General features: G+C 31.4%; 2 protein-coding genes across 5 annotated transcripts; one reads left to right on the top strand and one right to left on the bottom strand.

Moving 5' to 3' along the window:
* Positions 1-214: 214 nt before the first annotated feature.
* On the bottom strand, positions 215-2,121 carry LOC126750492 (uncharacterized). 3 transcript variants are annotated; one of them, XM_050460130.1, is made up of 3 exons: positions 1,994-2,121; positions 1,622-1,930; positions 215-1,560 (listed from the first exon to the last, which is right to left on the bottom strand). In XM_050460130.1, exons 1-3 carry the CDS (start codon positions 1,994-1,996, stop codon positions 1,549-1,551), a joined length of 324 nt encoding a protein of 107 aa, XP_050316087.1. In that variant the 5' UTR covers positions 1,997-2,121; the 3' UTR covers positions 215-1,548. The 3 variants fall into 3 exon arrangements, with proteins under 3 accessions (XP_050316087.1, XP_050316086.1, XP_050316085.1); XM_050460129.1 differs by having other exon boundaries at positions 215-1,930; XM_050460128.1 differs by having other exon boundaries at positions 1,622-2,052.
* Positions 2,122-2,567: 446 nt separating this feature from the next.
* Positions 2,568-27,736, top strand: LOC126750485 (apoptosis-inducing factor 3-like). 2 transcript variants are annotated; one of them, XM_050460118.1, is made up of 9 exons: positions 2,568-2,869; positions 11,286-11,423; positions 11,676-12,149; positions 12,203-12,351; positions 14,844-15,016; positions 15,078-15,295; positions 19,285-19,551; positions 19,602-19,832; positions 27,370-27,736. In XM_050460118.1, exons 2-9 carry the CDS (start codon positions 11,315-11,317, stop codon positions 27,468-27,470), a joined length of 1,722 nt encoding a protein of 573 aa, XP_050316075.1. In that variant the 5' UTR covers positions 2,568-2,869; positions 11,286-11,314; the 3' UTR covers positions 27,471-27,736. The 2 variants fall into 2 exon arrangements, with proteins under 2 accessions (XP_050316075.1, XP_050316077.1); XM_050460120.1 differs by lacking the exon at positions 11,286-11,423 and having other exon boundaries at positions 2,573-2,869.
* The last annotated feature ends 20 nt before the right edge of the window (positions 27,737-27,756 follow it).

Below are 27,756 nucleotides of genomic sequence, written 5' to 3'. Positions count from 1 at the left end.
AAACAGATATACTAAATTCAATTACAGTTTCATCTACAAAATGCTCCTTAAACCTTCCGGAGCTCGCGCTAAGTATTTTGGAAAGGACGCTCGCATGCGGACTCAGAGTTCGCAGCCTTCAAATGTGCATATTTCTAGAAATTATTGGCAATAAAAGTTAATTTTTATTTATTTTAAGATTTTATTCATCGAATACATTGATTTTGGCATTTTAACAAAACTTATTGCTACAAAAAAATTAAAATAAACATTTAACAACACATAAAAACTTTCTAGAATTTAAAAATAAAAATGTGTTTCATTCTGAGCGGCATTCATGACAAATAATAAGTGAATGCTCTAAACAAACACATTTGTGGCATTCAACACAAAAAAAAACGAGAAGGTCTATTTTTTTTTCTATCGCAGTATGAGCAACGTCCACGTTGTCCTGCTGGTAGGGGCTCAGGTGTAGGTGTTTCCAGTCCGAAAAGTTCTTTTATTCTCAACTGCGTAGCCTTAGGAATAGTTTGCGTCATTCGACGGCGAATATAGCCCTCCACTAATTGAAATGACAAAGATCGCAAAAACTTTCTTCGTCGTATACTTTCATTATTATTCATTGAATGAACAACAAAAGAGTTTATTCCCGATATATTGAGTAACGAATAGAACACAACCAAGGGCCATCTTCTTGTATTACGTGCACAGTTATAAGACGCACATAGCTTGTCCACACAGTCAACAACACCTCCTTTAGATAAGTTGTAGTCCAATATCATATCTGGTTTTCCCGTAGAAGCATCTATTTTATCGTCAAAATGCATACTTGATAAAAGCAGCACGTTTTTTTTCTTTTTTGGTGTATATGGTACTAAGGTACAGTTATGACGAAAGGCGAACATGGACGATAAAAGTGGACGACCCAAAGGATTCGAAAATTCAGGTGGCAATTCCCTTTTGTTTTTTCTAACAGTACCTGATAAAGTTAGCTTGAAATCGGACTGAAGGGAATTGAGTAGCTCCATACTGGTAAACCAGTTGTCAACTGTAATATTACCTTTTATTGATTGCCACAATCTCTGCACCACTGCAGTGGGAGAATTACTCGCTTGGAATGGACCCTCAGGCTGCTTTCCTACGTAAACCTCCATGTTGCAGGTGTAGAAAGTCTTGGCGTCTACCATAGCAAATATTTTTAGCCCCCATTCAAAAGGTGTATAGGCTGAATCAAAGTTACCAACAACTGTATCAAACACTGTCCGGATGGCGGCTAGCTTGTCAGTCTGTTTTCGTTCGTCTCTAGTTGCCAAATGATCAAAACGTAAGTGATCTAGCAGAAATCGAAATCGACATTGGGACATCGTTAGTCGAAAAAGCTCGACGCCAGTACCATTTTGTGTCCATATTTCCTCAATATTAAGTCGATTAGATTTCAATACCCTAGATAAATAAAGCAATTCAACAATGCTTGTATTTCTAATATATCCGTGTCTTTTGCATCTCTTTCACGTTGGTAATTGCCTCTACTCATGGCAATATGTCTGTTTGTATTTTCGACTATCGAATTCAGTACTTCGTCTGTAAAAAAAAGCTTCCAAATGTCAATTTCTCTTTTTAGGTCTTTCGCAGGTCTTTTTACCCCTGGAAGATGCTTTATCAAGTTCTCCGCTCTGGTTTTCACATTTCTTTTCGTCATATGTTTGGCCCACTCAGTTCCATCTTTGCCAATAAACACAGGGTAATTTCCCCTAGCGACTTCATCAGTGGCTTCCGTCTCCGAAGTTTCTTGTTCGGTATCACTATCCAAATCTTGCCTTTCTAAATTGTCTTCTTCTCCATCATCTTCTTGGTTGTCAGAATCACTCTTTGGCTCCTCATCATCTTCTTCCAAACATTCTTGCATGAGCTTTTGCAAACGAGCCTCCTCTCGACTCCAGGAGCACGCCATCTATAAAAGTGTACAAATAATAATAATATATCTTAAATTTTAATAATAAAAGCTAACACTCACCATTGCACAACAAGTTTAACAAAAAAAAAACGCATAAAAATATTTAAATTGAACGCTCGCGCGCGGACTCACAGTTCGCAGTGACTATAATTTTATGTTTTTCTTTGATAGAAAGATACAGATACAGATATATATTACAGCGCTGCGGGTTGTCGATTGTCGAAATTAACGACAAAATAAAATAGTTGCGGAGTGAGAGTCCGCGCGCGAGCTCCGGAAAGTTAAATAGGTGGTTGCCTAGGAACGAAACTAACACAAATAAAGAGGAAAGGGTTTTTTTTAGTTTTCATGTGTGTCCTGAATCTTCTACAAAACCATAGGAAATTCAAATTTCAGGACAGTTTTCTTTTTTTTTATTGAAACGATACAGCGAGATTTTTAAATATTAAATAAATTCCATGAGTAAAAATAAACCTTAAATATTTATTGCAATAAACATATTAACAATAATATATCTATCTAATGATAAGCTACTAACTAACCACAAATAATATTTATTTGAATACCCATTTACCCATGTCGCCCACTTCCACAAATGACGTCATGCATTACGGATTTCTTTCAAGAGTCGAATCGATCATGTGACCTCAATTCCTCAATCTAATCTTAACCTTGATTACTGGGAATTCTGAGATAGGTATTATAATGTGCAAGATATCATTTTCAATGGTTTCGTTTCGGTGTTATAATTATTAGGAAATCACTAAAATTATTCCTTTCACTATAGTGTACTGCTGGTCGTTTGTTCGGAATCGTCGGGACGGTAAACACCCGCGAAAAACGTTAAAATAATTGCGAGTTACAGTGAATGGACGTGATACAAATAGTGAATCATGGGTTGTAACTCTTCAAAGTTGGAAATAACTCCCGAAACTGGTGAGTACGTTTCGAACGCCCCTCGTTAAATTAGAAATAAGATTCCGTGAACAGTTGTTTGAAAATGTCAAAGAACTGTCAAATTTGTTATTGTTTACATTTTATCAATTGTTTACGCAATGTAAATTTGATTATCAATGATAGCCTTTGATTTTAAGTCTCCTTTCTATATGTTTGCAGTATTCCCACAATTACTTTTCCGAAGGCAACTTATTATTTTAGGGGCTCTGGGAGCCTCAGTGGGTCTTATAGCAACTGTGATCACCTTGTGTTTTAGGAAAAAATTGGGCAAGTTTTTACAAATGTAGTTGCTTGTTCTGAAGTAGTTCTTTAATTATGAATGTGCAATTATAATACATAAGCCTGATTCATTTTAAGCTAGTATTCTGCAATCTTTTGTTATACATAATATGGTGGTAAGTATTTAATTTATTTAACCCCTTAGAAACTTATATAAAATCCTCATCCATTTTTTCCAAGAGTCCACCCAAAATGTAAACAAACAAAAAAACGTCAACACAGTAAACTTTCAAACTTACTACATGTTGTAACTTTTCCAGAAGTTTGTATGTTAAGTTCCTAAGGCCTGATAATGCCGCTTATACAGGGCGAAACATGTGTAGCCAATAAAATTTGCTTATGAGACCATGAGTTCGTTTTTTGTCTGTTTGTTTACCTTAGAAACTTAGCTTAGCTAAGTTTAACTTTTTTTTATTTCTTATTGGATTCATCCATATAAGAAATTATTGTTCATTCTCATTTATTGCCAAATGTAAAATCAAAAGTTATCACAAAAAATGTTTAGGAATAATTATGGGTAACTAAACTTTTAAGAATTCTTCATTGAGTGCATGTTTTTTGATTCTATTTATTTACAGCAAGCTGATATTTGAGCTTCATATAATATGTAATGTCTATTTAAGTGTCCTCAAGCTTTTATACTGAAATCACTGTGAGAATTGAGTTAGTTCTACAGTGGTTGGTATGGAATTTTTACTCTTGGGGCTTATGTTTAGCATCACTATTTATTTATTTTATTTATTTATTTAATTATTTATACACGGGATCAACCCCATTACAAAAAATATATATATTTCTGAAAAAGAAATAAAAGCTATACTACCTAACCACTAATTACTAATTAACAATAATTATCAGACTTAATCTTAATACCAAGGATAATTAAACCGTTTTACAAGTAGTAACAATATTCTCTCAAAATCAGAACAATTAACAATGCAAAATTAGCTAAGAAAAAACAAAATATATTATTATCAATGACAATGATCAAATGTATTTCAAATCATTAATCATGGAGCAAAATTAGGTAATTCAAAAAACAAAATCCTACAAACTCTTAATAAGACTCCTAAAATGCAATAAGGAAATTCCCAAAACTTCAATTCCAGTAGAGTTTACCAGCCTCAAGGTCCTTTCGACAGGCGAGTGCATAGCATAGTTGGTACGATGATAAGGCAAAGAAAGTAATCAATTTGCCCTCAGATTATGGTATGGAATATTAAATGAAATCCTATTAAGTAGTTCGGGACAAATCACAAGGCCATTCAAAAGTTTATAAATAAACACCAAATCATTCTCAGTGCGTCTCTTAAGTAAACTCCGCATGTTCAGCAAGTTCATTGCTTCATCATAACAATGGTCATTAGGAACTGGAATGCGAAGTTTATAAAGGCAGAATTGTAGAAATTTATTTTGAACCCTCTCCAGTGCCATACAATTATTCATGTACAGAGAAGACCAAATTATTGATCCATACTCCAACAAAGAGACAACAAGTGATATTACAACCTTTTGCAAGTTTGAACCGACAGATCCTTACAATTGCGCAGGACAAAACCAAGGACCTTAGATGCTTTAGTTATAATAGTATTTACATGGGTATTAAAATTCAATTGTTCATCAAAAAACATACCAAGGTCCTTTACTACTTCAGTGTACCTAAGATTAACATTATCAATAGTATAGGAGAAAGTTACCCGTTTGTTTCTTTTGTAGAAACTAATGTAACTGCATTTGCCCACATTCAGAGCCAAACTATTACCAACACACCATTCACACAATCTATTCAGATCATCTTGCAAGAGAACCATGTCTTGTTCTGAACTGATCACCCTATAAAACTTTATATCATCGGCAAATAACAAAAAATTACTATTTTTAAAGCAAACCTATTAATATTATACTACCTATATTTAATATTCTACTTGCTCTAAAAAAATAAATAGTGTAACAAATCTCATTTTAATTAATTTATTTTATTTATTTATTATTATTTATTATGTATTTCAGTAACAGCTTTTTATAAGTTCAACTTAAACTAATACACTGTAACAATTGTATAATCACTTTTATCTTTTTGAACTCACGATGATACCATAAGGCAGCGTTACTCAAAGTGTGCTCCGCGGCCCTGGTGCTCCGCGAAACCTCCGGTAGGGCTCCATAGACTCTATAGCTCCGGTAGACCAGTAGTCATAATAAATGAATGGATGTATTAAAGTGGACCTGTATCTATCTTTTTTTGTATGATTATTAATAAACAATTCACATAATTGCTTTTGCTTTGATTTTGGAGTTTAGGGTTCCGTTAAAAATTTAGTTTTATAAAAGGGTTCCGTCACGAAAAAAGTTTAAGTAACACTGCCATAAGGTATTGTGTGATCTATTTATGCTATTAAAAATTGTGGTAATGATTGAGGTTATTTATCAATATAAAAAGCTATATTAGTAAGTCCACTTTAATGCCCAAACTAAAATGAAAAACAAATGAGTAATTCATTTTAAAAAGACAATTCTAGAATTAATTGAAATAATCCATTTTACAATATCTTTTTTAATTTGTTTATAAGGCTTTGTTATTAGACACTGTGGTAGGTCATTATACACTTTTGGTCCAGTGCAAAGAATATGTCTTTGACAAGCTAAGCTATTAGATCTATTAAGGAGAACATTTCTAGTATTTATTTTATGGCTTATATGGTGTTTTTAATATGGAGTGTTAAGCATAAATCTATATCATTATATATACTGACATGGAAAAAGCTTTTGATAGAGTGAGACACTGCATGATTTTAAAATCTTTGTCAGACTTAGATGTAGTTACATACATTATTGAATTGATTAGGTCTACTTGAAGAGATTCCAATTCGTTGAGATTAAGGCATCTAGGTCATTTATTTTTTTGTTAACTGAACAAAATAAATATAAAATCCAGAAAATTCAAACTTCCTGTGTAAGATTTACTAGAAATTTGCCTCGGTGATTTATGTGAGTGAGCATGTAAAGCAGGTCTATAGTCTTAATATGGCCCAAAGAAGATTTTTGGGTATAAGCTGCACTGTACATAAATTACTTAATTTTCATGAACCAGAATATCTGTCAGAATTCCTTATTCAAAGGGGAGATACACATAATGTAAATATTCACTATAAAAGCATAGTGGCAATCCCCTAGCATAAGATTGAATTTCTGAAAAGTTCTTTCATATTTGAAATTCTGCCTGTATTTACAATGGCCTACCTGCAGAAATTAGAGATTTAGGCATGACCTCTTTTAAGTCTAAATGTTTAAAAAATTTTTGGAGACTGCTGATATTTTAATACGGGTGTAACTTTGATTCTGATTTGGTTGGGTCTCTGAATCATTTTTGTTGAAATTTATTTTTAAGAAAATTGTACTATGTGCTTTTATTATTTATTGTGGTGGTTATTAAAACACGCCTAGCAGTACTTTCCACCTTTGTATGTATATAGAATAGATGTAATTTATTTGTTGCATACAATAAAGATTATTTTATTTATCTTTAAGAGCACCTCTGGGGTTCCTTAGGGTTCCAATCTTGGTCCCCCTTTATTTTTGGCATCCATTAATGGCTTAATATGGAACATTAAAAAAGCAAAGTGTCTTCTAATTTCTGATGATTTCAAGTGTTTCTTACAGATTGACTGCATTGAAGACTGTCACAACTTACAAAATGATTTCTCTGATGTTGCTAACTGGTGTGACATTCATAGCTTTAAATGAAATGTCAGTAAGTGTGCTTGCATGTTGTTTACCCTTAATAGTAGCCCTATAGCATTCAGTTATGTATTAAATGATGTGGAACTAGAAAGAGTAACTGAACAAAAGGACTTATTTTTGATAGTAATTTATCTGTTTCTTCTCACATTTTGTCCAAGGTTGACAGTGCCCAAAAGATTTCCGTCTTTATTGCTAGAACCACCAAGGAGCTTAGCATTGATGTCAGCCTCCATCTTTTTGATAGCTTGGTGTTGGAGTATAACTCCATCATATGGTCTCCCCTATATAACGTTTGGATGGTTCTGATTGAAGGGGTCCAAAGGAGCTTTCTGAAGTGTATGTTTTACAGGAAATTTGGTGTTTATCCCCTAGAGGTTGCGACAATGAACACTTATTGTCGGTGTTTGACAGGCTCTCTTTGAGTAAGAGGAGAATTAAGATATTCTTGTTAGCTACTTTTTTTTTTTGGTTTTTGTATTAACTTTAAATACTCTTAATTATGCAATTCTAATGATTGTTACTTATTATTTTAATATGTAAATGTCAGATATGAGTTAGTTGGTACATTTTACTGTAGTGTTTAGTTGTTTTTTTTCTATTAACTTAGTATACTTTATATTACTTAGTATTTAGGTTGGTATCTGTAAGTAGCTTTTGGCCGTTGATACTGTAATTAAATAAATAAATATAATTTTTGAGATATGTTTTGCAAGTAGTTTCCCACACTATTAACCGATAATTAATTACCGACTCTACCAGAGCACAATGTACCATTTTTAAGGTATTATAAGGTAGGCAATGACAGAGTTCATAAAGTTTGTATATAAGCTTTCATACTTTCTGTGTCTTTTGATTGACTCTTTCTATTTTGTGTCTGAATTGTAATTATAATTACCTATGTAAAATAATGTGTGCATCCAGTAGAGTTTTGAGTTGATAAGGTGAATGTAATAAAAAAATTTTTCTCGACATTCAGGAAAAGCAAACTTTCATGTAAAAATATTTGCTTTACTTTTTAAAATACTAGTTCCCATGAGGAATCACTGATGATTACCATTGTCACCTGCAAAACATAATGTAGAACAATTTTCCACTGCTGTCAAGATGTGAGGGATCTATATCAAGGACTGGCCCAAGGACTGGGCCCTGTGGCACCTCACACCCCACATTGAGTTTGTCACTGAGAGTGTCCTATTTTAGTACTCTCATAATGGTCACTTAAGGTACATAAGATGTAAAGAGATCATTTGGTTATGCCTCATATTCCCATGTCATTAAGGGATTGTAGTAGGATACAGTGTGCCACAGTCTATAAGCTTGCCACCAGTGCTTTGTATTATCCATACTTTATCAGACTCAATAGCCTGACTTTAGCATTCATTTACATTATGGAGATAGTCTGTCTTAAAGAAAACATAATTCATCAGTTTTTGGATGATTTTTAACCTCTGGTGTTTGAAATTTTTTAAAGCTATTTCATAATTTCCACTTGATTATGCACATTAATTGAATATAATAATAAACAATGACAGGAGATTCAGTATTTGGCTCAGTATGCAGGACATGTGGTTATCATGTTTATGACTACCTGCACCATCTATTTTTGACATTTTTTACATTTAAGATTATACATGGTTTTTGAAGAGGTTAGGGACTGTGAAGAAAAACTATTTGTGTTCAAAAAATATGTCGAGTTTTGACCTTATTTACCATTTTCCAAAACTGAAATAGAATTATGCACTACAATTTAATTTCTAGATATATATATAGGGGATCGATCTTCACACAGACCTATGCTAAGGTTCTGTTTAAGATTGAGTTCTTTTACCTTTTGTTTGTGTACATTTTTTATTTTGTATAACTTTCTTGTATGTTATACAAGAATTTTTACTTTCTTGTATGTTCTCATGTTCTATGTATATTTTCTCATTTCTATTTGTATCTCTTTGCAACTATCTACTATTTTTTGAGCTTTGTCAACCATTTTACAGTTATGGTGTTAAAGCATATTCTAAATTGGAATATATCTGGAAATAATGATGATTTTAAAAAGGTGATGCTAAGTCAATATATTTTGCTCTTATTGAGTAATATGGTATCAGAGAGTGGTTTATCACAGAAAAGATACTAACTGCTCAGAAATCTGTTAAACTAATTAAATTAGAAAATCTATAATTAAATTCCTCCTTAAATAAGAATTACTTTAAATGTGAAACAGTTTAAATAAATAACTCTTATTGCCGAGGTCATTTTATAGTAATGACCTCAGTAACGTTTATGTACATACATTCTGACCTTATCCTAATTTGCTGAATTTGTTTCATTATTTGAATGTTTTGTTTTATGTCTAGATTTTTTCTTGCCAAATTCAATATGAAAGAGAACCACTTTTGTTTTCTTAATATTTTACCCTCTAACTAAGGTAATTAAAATCTAATTATTACCTTACCTTAAATATGATTTAAGTATATTTTCTTTGCTTTAATTTATAACCCAGTATGGTGACCAATCTACTTCTAGGAAAAAAGTAAAGTCCAAAGTATTCAAATTGGCAGATGTTTCCTCAAATATTTGTGTAGTAAATTTATAAAAAAGTAGTTTCTTCAGATATCTAAAATACAATATAATTCATTTACTGAATGAATGTCAAATGCTCACATGTTGAGGTGTTTCGTTCATCTTTTTAAGTATGCTTTAGGTTTTAATAGTAATAGAATTTGAAATTTGTTGATTTGTGCACACATTTATTATAACACCTATCCATTGTGAATTGATCAAATTTGGAATTTTGATTATTCTTTTACTTATAATAACAATAATAAATGGCCTTTATTTTATACTTGTCGAAGTTCAACATAGTTGTTTGGCTTAACCAGGTATTTAATTCAAAAAATTACAAGAAAAATATTACAATAAAAATGAAAATGTTGCACGTAACATATTATGTAAGCCCTATTGAATTTAGAAATTTAAAATTTTGTATATTTTGGGATGCCTATAAATAAGTTTATCATTTTATGTACTTATATTGCTGCTAGTTAAAAGAATTTGGAAAAACAAATATTTCAATGAAATGACAGTTTATTGAAGAATTTCATTACTTGGTACCTCAAGACAGCATTTCAGCCTTTAATAGACATGAAAGTATGAAATACTTCGGTGCGTTTCATAGTAATAGCCATAAATATCATAGTAATAGCATCATTTGAAATAGGTCTATAAAAATAAGATTTACAAATATATACTAGACTTGCATGCTCAGGATTTTTAGGTATTTCATGTACCTCCAATACTTCCAGGAACATTATATCACTCTATTCTCTTCTCATTTTTCTACTCTTTATTACTTCATGGAATTCTTGAGAATCCTTAGTATAAGTTATATAGAATGTTGTGTTATCAGAAAAAAGGTCTTTGAAAGAATGTTTACTAATAATTAACTTTAACTGAATATTTTAAGATTCTTTTTAATTTGGTTAATTAGATGCCCTTAAAATGATATTTAAAAAAATTAATTTGAGAGGAAATAATATTATATAAAAATAACTTCAATAAATATCAGGAATTACTCATCAGTAGAACGGCGGTCTTAATCATCAACCAAGCTAAGCTTGCATCTAGACCTAACTGTTTCAAGCAAAACCATACAATCAATAGAGACGATCTGTCTATGATAAAAATTATTAACCATGAATAGGCAGTTCTTTCTCTGATGCCTGTAAGGCTGTACATACCTGAATGTAAATTACCTTCAGTATTTTTCAGATCAGAGAATAATAAATATCATGTACTTATTTACATCACCTACTAGATATTTGTATTTCATGTGGCTTAATTATGTTACATATAATAGTAATCACAAAATCACACTCATGCATGCAAAAATCCTTAGAGAACATTAAAGTATATCTCCTGAAGAATTAAGTATAAACGTTTTTTTTTGTCAAAAGTAGAAATATTTAATTTGTGTGCATGTGCTGTTATTGTAATAATAACCTAATCAAACGAGAAAAAGTGCCTCTCTAACTAGTACAACCTAAAATATTTCCTAATATTACACACCTTTATAGTACCATTGAAAAATTTTAAAACATTATGCTGTCAAGGTAATTTCATAAATACCATTCAGTGTGTTCAAGACTTTTCAAATCGGCAAACCGGTAGGTTCATTATTTCAATGGGGCAAAGCTTGAAATTAATGTCCTATAAACTTAAAATAATTTTTAAATTGCTATAAATCATTAATTATTTCATTTACATTCGTTGAACTATGTATTAAACTCCAATTATACATATAACACAAATTAAATGGTCATGATGCTGCACTTGTCTAGTATAAAAACATCTTGAAAAAAAATCTTGACCTCCTTTGTAGGTACTTTGTAGGACATTAAAACGTGCACCATGACTAAAAATATGAGAACCGCATTTTGGTATTTACGGCGTTTGACCTTGAAGAATCGTTTTCAGGAATTTCTTACAATTCGGGGGTTTTCTTTGGATAAGTTGGCAGGTACGCCAAGAATTTTAATATTTTTTTAAATTTGCAATTTTATCATAATACGTGCCTTGGAAATTAATTTTCATACGTAGTTTAGTCTCACCGTTATCGATATTAGTGTGTAAAAGATAAATGTAGATATTAAATATAAATGAGTTAGCACATTCTATGTATGAAATATGTGTTTAAATATAGAATTAATGAAATTATGGATTAATTAGAGTAAATCTTTAATAATTTAAAGAAATTATTTCTGTCTCACAGATCGATCCAGCCAAAATGAAAAACAAGCAGATTCCGAATTCTTGGAAGGGGTTGTGTGCCAAATACAGGACCTCAAAGAGAACGAAATGAAAACCGTCGAACTGGAAGAACACAAAGTTCTGCTAGTCAAGCAAAATGGAAAAATCAGCGCTCTTGGCTCCAAATGTACCCATTATGGGGCGCCATTAGTCAGCGGGGCTTTGGGCGATGGTAGGATAAGATGCCAATGGCACGGCGCCTGTTTCAACTTGGAAACCGGCGACATCGAAGATTTTCCTGGAATGGACTCCCTGCCTTGCTATAAAGTCACTGTAGAAGATGGAAATGTAAAAGTAAGAGCTAAGAGGGCGGAACTCATTAGCAACAAACGTGTAAAATCTTTAGGGAAGAAATCGCATTTCACTAGGGAGAGGTTTGTTGTTATTGGTGGAGGACCATCGGGAGCTACTGCAGTAGAAGCGTTAAGGCAAGAAGGTTTGTTGTGTAAGAAATCAGTTGTTTTATATCTAAACATAATGGTTTTTAAGGCTTTACTGGTGAGATAGATTTTGTCATGAAAGAGAACTATTTGCCTTATGATAGGGTGAAAGTTAGTAAACAGATGGATTTTGATATAATCAAGGCGCAGTTCAGGGACGACCAGTTCTACAAGAATCATGACATTAACGTACTTAAGGTAACAAATTTCATATATAAAAATATATTGTCGCTACATGTAATTTATAGCCTTTGTTGTGGGCGGATTAGTCAGAATTTTTATCCGGTATAAACAAATATTTACAAATATTTTGGATTTTTTTCCTTTAAAAAAATAGGGCTACATTAATTCAATATAATAAGCCATTCGTCTAATATTGAGACTTTTGAGGCATCATCTTCGGATAGGGCTTTATCGCGCAAACTTGTTTATTTTGAGGCAATCTACAACCCCTCTAACTTTGTTCCACTAATTATGAAACAACCTGTATAACGCTGGCGGATACGTTTCCTAATTACATTAATTAATCCGTTCGGACTCTTACAGTTCTACATCACAGAAAATAGATTATCGTTGACGGCAACTATACGCGCATATAGTTCGATCAACGAATCTTTGCGTTCACGTGATCATTAAAACTTTAAATAAACTAATAATTAAGTTTTAAAAAGTGATTTGTTTTCTACATTATCTAGTTAAAAAAGTTAAAGAACTCGACTATATTAATTTTAAATACACCTGCCTATTCGCTTATGATATTTGTTTACCAGATATGTTGTCAATGGTCTAAGCTAACCTCAAATCCAAAAACAGGCTCGTTGGTTCGTCGCATTAATCTTTTATCAAAGAGTAACTAGGTATATAGTATATATTGTTACTCTTTGTTTTTCTAAAATTTGGTAAATAGGGACATGTTTTTTTTTAAGCAAAAACTAGTGCATTTAATATTCTTTCCAATGATATACTTACTTTTGTGATAGCCATTTGTTTTCACAGCAATATCATGGGCGAAAGAAACAAAACCACAAAAATTGAAAATTATCAAATTTTATATTTCTTGATTGACCAAAATTAAAAAATCAAAATTGCATTAAACAAACCTAAAATTATAACAATTGTTTAAAATGTCTTCCCTCTTGTTCAATACATTTGATGCATCTTCTTCTGACACTGTCAACAACCCGTTCAGCTTCAACGCGTTTTTGTCGCATTTTATTGCAACACTAATTCGATTGCACACACTAATTCGATTAATTAGTTCGTCTCGAGTAATAATGTTAATACTATAAACATTAGATTTTAATGTGCCCCAGGCATAAAAGTCAAGGGGCGTAAGGTCAGGGCTTCTGGGCGGCCATCTTGCCGGACCGTATCTTTCGTTCCATTTCTCCCCAAAGCATTGATTCAAGGAATTTTGCACAATTCTGCCATTATGGGCTGGGCATTCGTCCATTTGAAAGCAAAGTTCCTGTCTATCGGCTAAGGGGATTTCTTCCAGAAAGTCAACAAGGTCATTATTTAATAAATTTGAAAACTCATTGTAATTGAGCCGATCAGGAAGTATTACAGGCCCGAAAAGGCGACCTCTCATTAATCCTATCGATACGTTGACCCTTATCTCATGCTGAAAATGTGAAACAACAGTCGCATGAGGGTTTTCTGTATGCCATATATGGTTATTTCATAAATTCATTATTCCGGCTCTTGTAAATGTTGCTTCATCTTTAAGAACTCTATGTACAGTAGAATGGTGAATCTTTAATGCAGCACCAATGCGGCGAGTAACAGCTGTCATAATCGCAGGTTGATGATGAGTTGTTGAAGATGTCCCGATATTCAATGTTTGTGAAACTAGGCATTATTTATTTACTTCTTTTGCGGATTCATTGCCATTTACAAAAGAAGGAAAACCTGCCTTTTTCTTAAAGAATGAATATCGCGATATGTTATTTGTTTACGGCTTTTCTAATGGAAATTTGTGGAGTTGTTATGTTGGGGAAGATAGATCTACAAGTACTCACCGCATTAGTGCTCAAAAGGTCAATAAATATAAAATTTTAAATTTTCAATTTTTGGGGTTTTTTTGCTGTGGAAACAAATAGCTATCACAAAAGTAAGTACATCACTGGAAAGCATATTAAATGCAGTAGTTTTTGCTGAAAAAAAAGCATGTCCCTATTTACCAAATTTTAGAAAAACGACAACGAAGAAGATACCACTAATTTTGCACATTTCCCAAATGTTACATTTAACTCCTGATAACACCCGGTATAAAAATTACTCAAAAACTTAAATATACCCATATTATAGCAAATTTAATTCTTTTTAATTCAGATGGTATATCTAAATTTTATGTGCTGGTAAGAATAACGGAGATATTCTTGTTTATATGAAAAAACAAAGAAATTTGATAAAATCAAAAAATGTTAAATACCAGAAGAAATAACAACTTTTCGAAAAAATGTTATACGACTTTTTTGTTGCAAATGACTTGTATAATAACCTCTAAGTTTGGCGGTTTTTATAGTAGACACCCTGTATTAAAGCTACTACAATAGTATACTGATTGTCTTGAATAGATGTAAAGAATGATGACGTCAACGCAAAGATATATTGATCGAACTATATCAATATTTACAACGTATGCTTCATCTATAGATTTGATTTTGTTCCTATTATAATTCTTTTAGGGTGTAGCTGCCACTGCTGTAGATACATCAAACAAATCAGTCAGTCTCTCAAACGGTCAAGAAATCAAATATGACAAACTCTACATTGCCACCGGTTGTAACCCCAGAAAACCTCCTTGTCCAGGCAATACTGCCAAAAACGTTTGTATCTTTAAAGATTATGAAGATGCTGCGTAAGTTATTTCTATAAAGTTATATGCATTTTGAAACTATATTCAATGCCGATTTTTTCAGGTATGTCTATCCAAAACTTACTCCGGAAACTGAAGTGGTGGTAGTTGGGTCGAGTTTTATAGGAATGGAGGCGGCCAGTTATGTAGTAAATAAAGTGAAAAGCGTGACTGTGATTGGAAGAGGAGCGGTACCTTTTAGATCCTCTTGGGGTAATAGGATTGGTGCTGCTATATTGAAGATGTTTGAAGGCAAGGGAGTTAAATACGTGGCTAATAGTGGTAAGTGTATAAAAGATGCTTAAAAAAGAGTTTTATATAGTTTTCTAATTTAAAAAACGTGTTCATTTCTAAAAATTCAACATTGAATTTACACACTTTTCACCGTAAACGTTTTATTTCGGAAAAACACAACACAGTCATCCGAAACACTTTTCGGATGACTAGAATTGTAGGAAAATTCAGTCTCGTAGAGAAAAAGATGTTTCAGACAAGTCGCGTGACAATATGTAACATAAAATAGGATACATGGTATTGATTCCTTGAGAACAATTATTTGAATCGGTATTGGTATACAATTACAAAAAGAAATTATTATTTAAAGACTATTAAAAAAGTTACAAGTTATTAGTAAAGATTTTAATCATATATTTTTGTCTTACATTACGAAGAGAGGAATTGCTTTGGTGATACTGGTTGAGACTGTTGATATTTGGTTAACTTATACACTATTTTAAGAAGTTTTAAGAATATATTTCATAAAGTTGATAGATGTTATAGAAGGTTTTAGATTCATATAATTTTTTTTCTCATTTTTGTTAGAGAATCACCCTGTAAAATTTGTGGGGAGAGTTCCTGGACACCCGGTATATAAAATTCTGAACTATATAGACAATAGACAATAGAATTTTATTGCTTCTAAAGTAATACAATATATACTTATAGCAATAGAGTACAGGCATTACAAAAAATAATCTTTAAACAAAAACCAAATAAAGAAATCTGCTGAATCATAAAGCACCGTTTATGATTTTCGTTTATTATAGAAAAATAATTACAACTTAAGTATTAGCCCCAGTAATCAGTCCCAAATACAAAAAGAAAGAACAAAATTACTCATTAATTATGAAGCTTCTAAGTCGGAGAATATTTAAAAAGTAATGAACTACAGGTTTAACTTTTTGAGGTATTATGTTGTTTAAAAAGCATATAAAGTTGTGCACACTAAATGCAACCTCATCAGAAGAAATTAGACCCTAACGAAGAGGGGCGCACTCAAATAATATGTGCTGAAAGGTCTGCTTTACATTTGCGTTACATATAGTGCACATATGGTCAACATTTATAGAGTAAGAAAATCCATCAAAAGTAGCCTTATAAAAACGGCAATTGGCAGTCCGGACTTAGCAAAGAAACTTTAAATACTTAAAAGAAATTCTCTTAAATTGTAAATAGTTTTTTGGCATTTGAACGTTTGAAAAACAGCTATAAAAGAGAGGAAATGCTGAATCAGATGCAAATTCAAGGTCTTTTTGAACACAAACCTGTTTAAATTTATCCAACAACAAGACTTTATTCTTCTTTAGGTAGGTACTCGTTAATGATATAAATTGCATGTCAAAATCAATTAAAAAAAAAATAATTTTTTATTTGCTGAATCCAATTATAGGAAGGGTCTGGGTTTTCAAGTTCCAGCTGTCTCTTATAAAACACTTATATATTTTAAAGATTCATAGCAAAATCCTCACGAACTCAATTTTTATTAATTTATATTCGCCCTATAAGGCTTTGATTCCTCCTTGATTTGACTTTAAATATAAATAAAAGAAATCTTTCCAAGATGATCCTATTTAAATGGCAGTATCATTCGCATATTCGTAATTTGCATTAGGCATACTAAAAAGGTTAGGGATAGAAAATATATAATTTATATGTATTATATAAATGATCTTTGTATCTTATGATCTATATATTACAGCATCTATTTCCGGTATGCCTTCTTTTTCAATATTAATCCTGAGCCATTAAATAAATTTAATTATAAATGGTATCTTGGTACAAAATTTACGGTATTTTAGTACAAAGCAATGTCTAGTCTAACTCCCCATTACAAAGCGCAAACTAATTCATGAAAATCGTTAGTATTAACAGAAATTTTTTAAATTTCATTTTAATTACTATGAGCGTACCATATTTCTTGAGTGCTAGTTGTGTGTAACATTACAATAATTATAAAACAGTTAATATTTTCCATGCTATTAAGCCTGCATGGTACTTAGACCTAATTCGTGAGTTAACAAAGTTATACCTTAGTTACGTACACAGCATGCTAAATTAGGCTACACTTGATTCAACCCATCTTTTGTACATCTTGACATAATTCTTTAATCTGTGTGGTATGTAAGTTTTATGACGTTTGTATTTTTTCTTAATTTACTCTTGAGCCAGAAAATAGACTTATGTAAAATACGTTTTCTGAAAATATTGTTATGATGTAACAATGCTAGGTATAAATCCTAAATAAGTAATCCATTTCTTTCCTTCTGGCGTTTTTCGGACCGATTGATGATGTCAAAAAATCGAAAGATCCTGATCAAAATACTTCAGATTAAAAGTGTATAAAACCTAGTCTATTCAGAGAATACCAAAGCCAAACCAAACATTTCAGGAATACTGCCTAAATATTCGAAACACTCCGATATTAGCCAAACTTTGGTGTTATGTTCACTGAACTACCTATACTACTATGTTTCAGATACAGGATATGTCATTTATAATATTAGCTAAAATTAATTGGTCTTAGGAAAAACCATTATCGCATTTTATTTATAGCAGATTTGAAAATCAACAAATTCTCTTAACTTGTTAACTACTTTTTTCAGGTTTAAAACGATCAATAAGTTTATAAGGTCATATAGCTTATTTACGCTTACGTATGCCGCGAAATTGGGAAATTCCTAGTGATTTCCACTGAATGGAATAAAATGGGTTTTATTACTCTATAAAAATTTTGGAAAAACCGTATGTGTAATTCTCTTCTTTCTATTCTTAATTAAATCGTTTGTTCTATCTCTTCCATTTCTAAGGCAAAATCTAAGAAATTACTAATAATATCAATTTATATTTTAATACTAAAATTAAAATATAAATTTAATAATAAACATATTTAAATTTAAAAAAAAAGCTATAATAAGTCCCCACAGGAATAGATGTTAAATCTTTTCCCTTCAGAAAACAGAAACAATAACAAAGCATACTTAACTTAAAAGACCGATAATGTCGAATGACATTTCCGTAATTAACATTGTTGGCTATGAAAAATCCCACTAGCCATAAAAATGGGCTAATGTTTGTTGATTGGGTAGTATAAGAATGTCTAAGTGCGGTTATACACGATCCGGTTTCAACGGATTCAAACGCATCCGTTTCTACCGCAGGTGATATAGGCGACACACACTGCGTTGAAAACGGATATGCACTAAGAAAAATTCCAAAACTTAAATGCTTTGAGACTTTCATAGAGAGATAATGTCTTCTTTTCTTAGAATTACTTGTGATCTTGAAGCAGAAGCTATTTTCCGAGAGCCAATGTAACGTAAACATTGAAGGCATCCATATTTTGAAAGTAGTGTAGAAAAAAAACCGACAAATTTTATACAAATATTCAGCAGTATAATGATAAGTTTTTCAATTATTACAGAATGTCTAAAATATTATTTGGCGAATTATTAACTGCGTTAAAACAAGATATTTAATGTAATAATTTAGGTGAAAATGACTAAAAACGCACGTTCCGGCTGTAGGAACGCGTATCGCCTCCTATTTAAACCTATGTGTTGTCATACCAATGCGGTACCGCTGCTTTTCTACCGCATCCGTTGAAACCGGATCTTGTATACTCGCACTAAAGCCGAACGATGCCGAATGTGATAGAGATAAGGTTAGCGAGTGCTAATCACGCATAGAAAGAAGTTTTCTTGCAATCTTTTTTCTTGTCTATTTCTATGTCTATCGAATTACGAGACAGTTTTGCCAATAACCAAAACTCTTTATTTTGTACTCTCCAAGGTTCCAATCATAAGACAAAGAGTTCCGCTGCTGAATTCTCGCCATTCATCACAAAATGTAGAAATTAAGAGAATTTTGCCATAATCGGATGCTATTTTGAGGATGATTGAGATGAATATTTTGAGAATCGTATTGAGAATAATTTTTTATTTAAAAAAAATGATGGGATCATTAGTTAACATGATCAAATGATTCTCTTTCAGGAATTAAAACAATCAACGAAAACGAGCAAGGAGCCGTATCCAGCGTAGAACTCACGGACGGCACGATCCTCAAGTGCGATTTTCTTTTCTGCGGCATTGGTAGCAACTTCGCCACCGATTTCCTGGAAGGCTCTGGAATCAATGTGAGACCAGACGGATCAGTTGAAGTTAATGAATATTTACAAACCAATATTGCAGACGTTTATGTGGGTGGTGATATTGCTTATGCTCCAGTTTGGTCGCATCATAATCAAAAATCTGCCATAGGTAAGTCTATATAGTGTGAGATTTTGAGAAATTTTTAAGTATTCTTATAGGTCATTATGGGCTTGCACAATACCATGGACGATCAGCTGCACTTAATATGATAGGAAAACCCACTCCTATCAAAGCAGTTCCATATTTCTGGACCATGTTGTTTGGAAAAGGGTTCAGGTACGCCGGTCATGGAAAATATGATGATATCGTATATGCTGGCGATGTGGAGGAGTTAAAGTTTATGGCGTTCTTTTTGGATGGGGATGAGGTTATTGCGGTATTGTCTTGTGGTAAGTACTTGCTATTAGTGACTAAAGCGTTTGAAACTATTTTAAGAAATTTCAATCAAACAATTTATTTAATTTTCCAAAAGCTCAAGTATTTGGGTTTAGAACCAACAAGGTCATGACACATATTCTACATAAATGTATGTAAAATAAAATGAATAAATGAAAATGAAGCATTAATCTTCTTAGGGTATTACGTGTGTTTTTCTCACATCTAGTGACGATTTGCCATAGCTTCTATTTTGTCGATTAGCATTACTCAAAAGTAGGTGCGGTCATTAGGAAATAAAACATGATCTCATTGGATCACATTTTCATCATTCTTTTCGCAATTTCTTCAGAAGAATAAATTCTGCTATCAAAATCATCTTCTATGAGCTCCAACTTATGGCTTATCACATTGTTTATTAGCGTTTTTGTTTTGCTTTGATCAGATTTGGTAACTGGAGGGCACATGTGTAATGTGATTTCATTTTTGATCCACATTGATAGTATTGAACAAAATAGTTCAGAAAATTTAGAATAAATTTAATATTTTTTACTGTCAAATTTGTTGATTAAAACCCACAATTAAATGAATTTTGGTCAATATCTCATAGAAGAAAAATTATTGATCTTTGCCTTGCCTATGATATTATTAATGGTTTAATTGATCGTCGTTCACTTTTTGAACAGATCGGGCTCATAAGTAAGTACATACTTTAAATACATTATGTACGTTGAAAAGTTGCTTTTCATGGAACGAAATATTGTTTTAATTAATGTTTCCATAATAATAATTAATAATTGTTATATAATTAATAATGGCCCAGTTGTGTTTATTCAATATATTTATTATTTTTAAAGGAGCGGACTTCATTCTTACTAGAATAAAACAATAGTGGCTATTTTTATGTTTATAATAAGTTATAGTCAATCGGAATTCTCACATATGATTACAATAAATATGCAAAATTACCTCTACTACTGGCGGACCAGAAAGATATATATATATATTTTGTAAATATTACTAGTATTCTAAATGTATTTTGTATTACTATACATCCTAAAAAATAGCCCATTACTAAATAAACAAAATCCCACAGAATATATTTTTATCTTATCTTTGTTTGGACGATAAGAAATATTTTCAATTTATGTCCTGGTCAAAATACTTGGAACTGTCTATTTAAACTTATAAATATGCATTTTTTATGCAGTTTTTGAATAGCCAGTGTTCAGGTCAGTTAAATTTATAACGATTAGCGATATATTTGCGTTAAGATGGCAAAAGAAAAATCATATTCTAGCGATATTCGTCAGAGAATTAGAGACTTTTACAAATAGGGTATGAGGGATTTAAAATTTCTACAAGATTGAAACTTCCAAACCATTAAAAGATACAAAATATTTGGTAATACGATTTCAGAAAAAAGGTCTGGAAGGTCTAAAGCTATTACTGCCGAGGCGGATAATTTTAAATATTGCCCATAATGACCCATTTTTTCATCATCCCAAATTTTGCAAACACTAAATAAAAGTGAGCCTTCCAATATCTCGGCAAGGACAGTACGAAAAAGACTATGTTCTAGTGGTCTTAAGGGCTACAGACCTGCAAAAAAACCGTTACTGAGGAAGAAAAACGTAAAACTTCGGCCACAATTTGCTAGTGATGAAATAGTACAAAGAGCCAAAGATTGAGTAAGAAGTATATAATTGACCAACAATTAAGCATGGAGGTGGTAACGTGATGATGTGGAGGTGCTTTTCTTAATATGGTACGGGGCCTTTCCATCGGGTGGCAGGTAAAATGGACCGGTTCATGTATCGAGATATTCTGCGGGATGTAATGGACCCCTAGACATTTCAATTATTGCCAGTTAATTCTGTGTTTCAACAGGACAACGATCGTAAGCACACTTCAAAGTTGATAAAGGCATAGTTGGAGCAAGAAAAAAATTATATTATTAAAGTGGCCATCCGAAAGTCCCGATTTAAATCCGATTGAGAATTTATGGAAACTTTTCGATCGCAAAATTCGTGACTCTGGAACGGTTAAAAATGCTGACGAGTTATTTCAAAAACTTAAACAGTATGGACCGAACAATAATAGAAAATTTAATTGAATCAATGCCTAGAAGAATGCAAGCAGTAGTTAATTCAAGAGATAGTTATTAAGATTTTACAATTAACGAAAACCTATGATAAATATTTCAAATTCCTAAAAGTTGCAACTATTATGGCCAAGACTGTCAATAAAAAACTTGTTTAAACCAATTGATTTTCTCATATTTTTTTCATTAATTCACAAACTTTTTATTTATTTAGGCAGCTTTTATTACAAATACAAAATAATTGAAGTTTATTTTGTAATTTTTTATTTGTAGTTTGATTTTTTTGCGGGTTGCTTACTTTAAAATAAGCTGTACTTTCTTTATCTATGTTTGTTTTTTTATTAAAATTTTTATTTATTTTTTTTAATTAGTCAGATTTGCGATAACTTTTTTTATTCTTGATCACTTAGTTTTTTTTTATCTTTGAATAAATTAAGTAATATTACCACTATTAAGTAATAAATTCTGCATACACTAATAATTTTTAGTCGTACATTAAAAACTCAAAACTTTTCAGAAAAAAAATTTCTACAATGTCGTTGACAAAACTTTAAAAATATTTAAAAATAAATTAGAGAATGATAATAATTTACGAAACGTATAACACCAAATTTTAATATAATTTTAGAACTTTTAACCTATTGTATAAAAACTATCTGTTTAAAATATAATAATGAATTTTATCAACAAAATTTTGGTATGGCTATGGGTTCTCGTTCCCCTATTTCAGCAATTCAGGTAATATATTCTTCAAATATAAAATTATTAATATATTTGATAAAAAACCTAAAATATGGTGGCGATATGTTGATGATATTTTTTCAATATATCACCATTACGAAATAGACTCTTTTTTAAATTATATTAACTACAAAGAGTCTACTATAAAATTTACTCTCGAAAAGGAGTCTAGTTTCCTTGTCTTGCTATTTTAATAAAAAAAGTTTCATAAAATTTTGAAACTAGAATTTATCGTAACTTAACTCATTCTAATAGATATCTCAATTTTAATTCTAATCGGCCAATAATGGTAAAGACAGGAGCGGTTAAAACTTTGTACGATCGTGCAAACATTATTGGTAACAAACTAAACAACTGAAAAAAATTATATTAAAAAAGTTTTAATACAAAATAATTATCCAGAAGAATTTTTGGGAAACATCCTTTAAAGACTTTAATAATCTGCGTATAAAATTAAATCAACCGCTTTTTGCGACAAATCTTATTTTATCATTTATTTCTGGTCTCCCTGATAAAATTAAGACTTAACAATTTAACATAAAAACTATTTTTAAATCACGAAATAAAAATGTAATATTTCTTGTACTTATGGTAAATTTTACATATTTAAAATCTGTAGACCATTACCAAAAAGAATAAATGAATGATCATAAATTTTACATAAAACACAATGATTTTAAAAAATTAAAAATAATACAACATGCAGTTGACAATAACCATAGAATAAACTGGGCTGCTTCCTCAATTAGAGCAAAAAAACCAATTTCATAATTACGCACATTAAAGAAAAGTGTATTTATAATGTTAAATTTAGATAAAGGCATACCTACTTGTTTTTATTAATACGTGTGTATTCCTTTGCTAAAGAGAGGGGTAGAACTAGAAATTCTTAAAATTAAATATTTATTTCACGTATTTTCTATTATTAAATTATAGTCGAATCACACCTTTTAACTAATAAAAAAGTAGACTTTGTATTTTCTTTGTTACTTGTTGAAACAATCTATCAAAGTCAAAAAAGTGTCAGTTCAAAAAAAGTTTTTGAATCATAATTGTTCTTGAGAAGCATCAAAGAGATGCAAAAAAATAAGTAGTTTCATAGATTTAATCTCATTTTATTTTATTAACCTTGATAACGGTAGTAGATGTAACTACCGAAACGTTGGCTCAAATTCGATTTTCTTACTAAATAAATAGGTTTTTCCTACCTTTTAATTTCCAATAAAAAATAAACTTAAGTAAGATATTGAAAAGAAGGAACGAGCCGATAGATGAAGGGTAGAAACTTCAGCTCTTGGGTATACAAAAAAATGGGAAATATATAATTGCACTTTTAAAAATTCTTCTAACTTTGTACCTACAAACTAAAAAAAGGCAGATTCACACTTTGCGGTAGGCGAATGTTAACTTTTAGCCTAGTCGCTATAAAATGATATAATCTCACTTTGAATTAGATACGTTTTAACTTTAACCTTTTTTATTGCAAAATGATACATTCGCACTATGGAATGGGTACATTTAAACCTAAGGCTTGCGCACTATAAAATAACAGAATCGTACTCTGGATTAGGCTGGCTGGGTGACTTGCACATAATTTGTAGCTTGACTTTCTCAGCCTCTCTCTCCCGGTTTATTTAGTTAAAATTCTATGTAAGTAGATTGTTTCAAAGAGCCAATAGCAATCTTTTTTATTTAAAAAAAAAATATAAAAATGTTCACTTATCACGTATCTGTATCGAATTTTAGCGCTTCCACATTGCCAAGAAAGTTACTTTACAAATTTTCTGCAAGCAAATCAAGTTTCGATTGGGATTAATAATTAACAAAGTTTAATGGACGTGTATATAATATACACGAGTTTATAATATAATTTCTATATATTTTTATTTAAAAAAATAAAAGGGTACTGGCATTATTACATAACTATGTATATTATGTATGAATAAAAAAGTATCATAAAACAAATATGTGTGAAATAGGCTATAATTCTACTGAATTATTAGAGCCTTTTTTGCTCTGGACGGCCTTCCTCTCTTTCTGTTTAAGCCAAGAGGTACATTTTTCGCTTCTATTGGTACCTTTTCTCGCTTCAAAATGACTAACAAACCCAAAGAATGTTGGCATACATACTGTTTCAAAAAACTTGAGCAAGTACACTGAGATGTTACTTTGTCATTGTCAGAATAGACAGTTATTCTAACTATTTTCTGAAATTTACGAAAACTTTCAAAACATTCCCAATTCAAGTGGGTATTTTTCCACATTGTGATGTCTTCTTGGGTTAACACTTCTGCGCCATTCGTTGATTTTGTATAATAAAAAAAAGTTCTTTCATCTTTTTTTTCTTCAAACATTTTTGGTTTTAATTTTACCCACTGATAAACTTCTGTCCATATTTTTGTTGTTAATTTAATGGTTGCAGCAAATGGTTTGTGATTGGGGTTCGATGGGTTACGTTCATACGACCATTTTTCAACTCTCAAAACTTCCAGAAACTGACCTACAGGAAGTCGTTCTCTTAGAGTCTGTTCTTTTCTTATGACGGAATTTGTTGATTCCAGTCCATTATTAGTGCTTGGAAATTGATCACTGGTACCTTCGTACCAACATTGATTTTCTCCGAGCCACGTCTTTTCGAAATAATTTACGAAGTTCTTTATACTTGGTTTATCGTCACCCACACCATGCCATTTTTTTAGGAATAGAAGTACAGCAGCTGTAAAAGTCTCATCGTCTATACTGACTTGTAGGGCATGAATATCTCTAATAATTTAATTTTTTTTAATATTTCGAATTTTTGACTCAATGTTTTTCAAAACATGAAAAAAACACTGAATTCTTCGATCTGGTATTCCGAATACTGCTTTAAATCCATTTGTGATTGCAACAGAAGCATCAGCAAGCAGCACATTTGGTTCCCAAATTGTTCCATGTAGACTTTAACATGATTTTTTTAGTGAATTAAATATAAAGGAGAAATCAGCTTCTGTTTTGCTATAACAAACTGCAACAGCAAGCAGGTGAAATACTCTGCAAACATCTGATGTTCCAACTATCAGAACTGGATAACCTTGCCAAATTAATTTGTATGTGGCATTAGTTTGGATTTTCTTGATATGCGTTAATATTTGTAGAAGTATTAATTTAAGTAGAAGAGACTTACCTAATACAAACGGTTGATCTTCATTATTTGGAATTGTGGAGTTAGTAATGCACCAGCTCTGTAATTCTCCTGCAGAAATAGTAGATGATCCAAGAGCTTTTGAGCGTAATGAAGTCAAAAATGTTTTCAACTGTGATCATTCCGGTTGTTCATTCCGACTACGGAAGGCTGCAATTATGGCTTTAGGTTTTTTATGCCATCATTATACAGCTGACGCACTAATAACTTTGCTGATGATGAAAGCCCTCTGCTGTTATCTTCGTGATTTGCATGCTCATCTTCTGTTTCAAAAAGACTCACTTTCATGCATTCAGAGTGATAAAATAGATACTTTCCTGCAGAACATTCATTCTTCCTATATCTACCACCTGTACATCTGAAAGTAACCTTTAATCCTTCCATTGATTTATAAGAAGTAATTTTTTTCCACATATTTTCGCTTTGAATGAAGTTCTCAGCATCCTTTCCACTATAATAAAAGGGGAGTTACACATTAGAAATACTGTTGCCAATGGATGGAATCAGTACTTCCACTCCGTACTAGTTTTTTTGAGGGATACCTAAAGGGAGGGATATCTAAAAAATTCTAAAAGACAAATTTCCCGAAAATTATTTAACTTTAATTGAAAATTATGACATATCCTTACCCTTAAAACCCTAAAATATTAAAACGAGATATCACTGATCCCTCTTTTTACCACCTATACCAATCCCTACACCGAAACTTTTGTTTTAGGATTTATGTACATAAGTTTTGATTTAAAAATAACTAGTCTGTTGGAAAAGGGCATACAACTAGAAGAAAATTTGGAATAAGGCCAGTTTTTCATATTTACATTTTTTTGACTCAAAAACAAATCTGTGATTCGTACGCACCAATGTAACCACATAAAAATGTTCTTGATTTCTGACTTTATCATAACACTTTCACTATCTACGGAGTGAACGTAACTCTATTTTAAACAAACAAACTATAAAATGGCACATTCGCACTTTGACTTACTTATTGAAGATCATTTGTTGCCGCTACACTTTTTTTTTCGCTGGCTTCTGCTTTAGAGGTATTGCATTATCGCTGTCAGATTCATCGTATTGCGGATCGACGATAAATTCTTTGCACATATTATTCATTATTTTACTTTATTTTACGCACACACACTTGTTTCTTGTCGGAAACTAACCTATAAAAATGTCTAGTGTCTGCGATTATTTTCGTGTTGTATCAGATTTTATCTCGAGCTAATGTTATTTTCTCAAAGTGCGTTTTGTTTATGAAAAGTGGTATATAATAATTTTTGTGCATCACCTCTTATGAAAGTTTGAAATATTTTTTTGATGTATATTCATTTCTTTTTAAAGTAATTTTACTCTTTTTTAAAGTGCGCTTAATTCTAACCCCAAAAAAATGTATTACACTTCAAGTAAATTATTGTATTTAAAAATTACTAGACTTAGATTGAATCAAATATAAAGAAAGGTATCGCTTCAGATTCTAAATACGCGAATAGATCTATTTTCATTACCCTATTTTCTCTTTTTTTAGGTATGGATCCCCTAGTGTCGAAATTCGCTGAGCTGCTCGCCCAAGATAAAAAACTATACAGGGCGGACCTAAAAGATGACCCACTAGCGTGGACCAAGTAATTGACCAAGTGACATTTAAAAAAAAAACCTTTAACAGTAATTAAAATATTTTAAAGAAATATTTATTTCCTTTGTTCAGTGATTATATTTATAAGATATTAATTGTACTTATTGTGGCTTTCAGTATATGTAATTTAAATGTATAGGAAAATGTTGCATTTTTATGAGATTATTATTGATAATTGTTATTGGTTTGAATACAGATAGTTTAAATGACTGTTGGACTAAAAGTATTACGAAAAGTTGAATAAAAAATATTTTGTGAATATAGTACTGTTTTTACGGA

Source organism: Anthonomus grandis, chromosome 2, assembly GCF_022605725.1.
Source record: "Anthonomus grandis grandis chromosome 2, icAntGran1.3, whole genome shotgun sequence".
NCBI classification, from domain to species: domain Eukaryota; kingdom Metazoa; phylum Arthropoda; class Insecta; order Coleoptera; family Curculionidae; genus Anthonomus; species Anthonomus grandis.
This window is presented reverse-complemented; position numbering and strand designations above follow the sequence as displayed.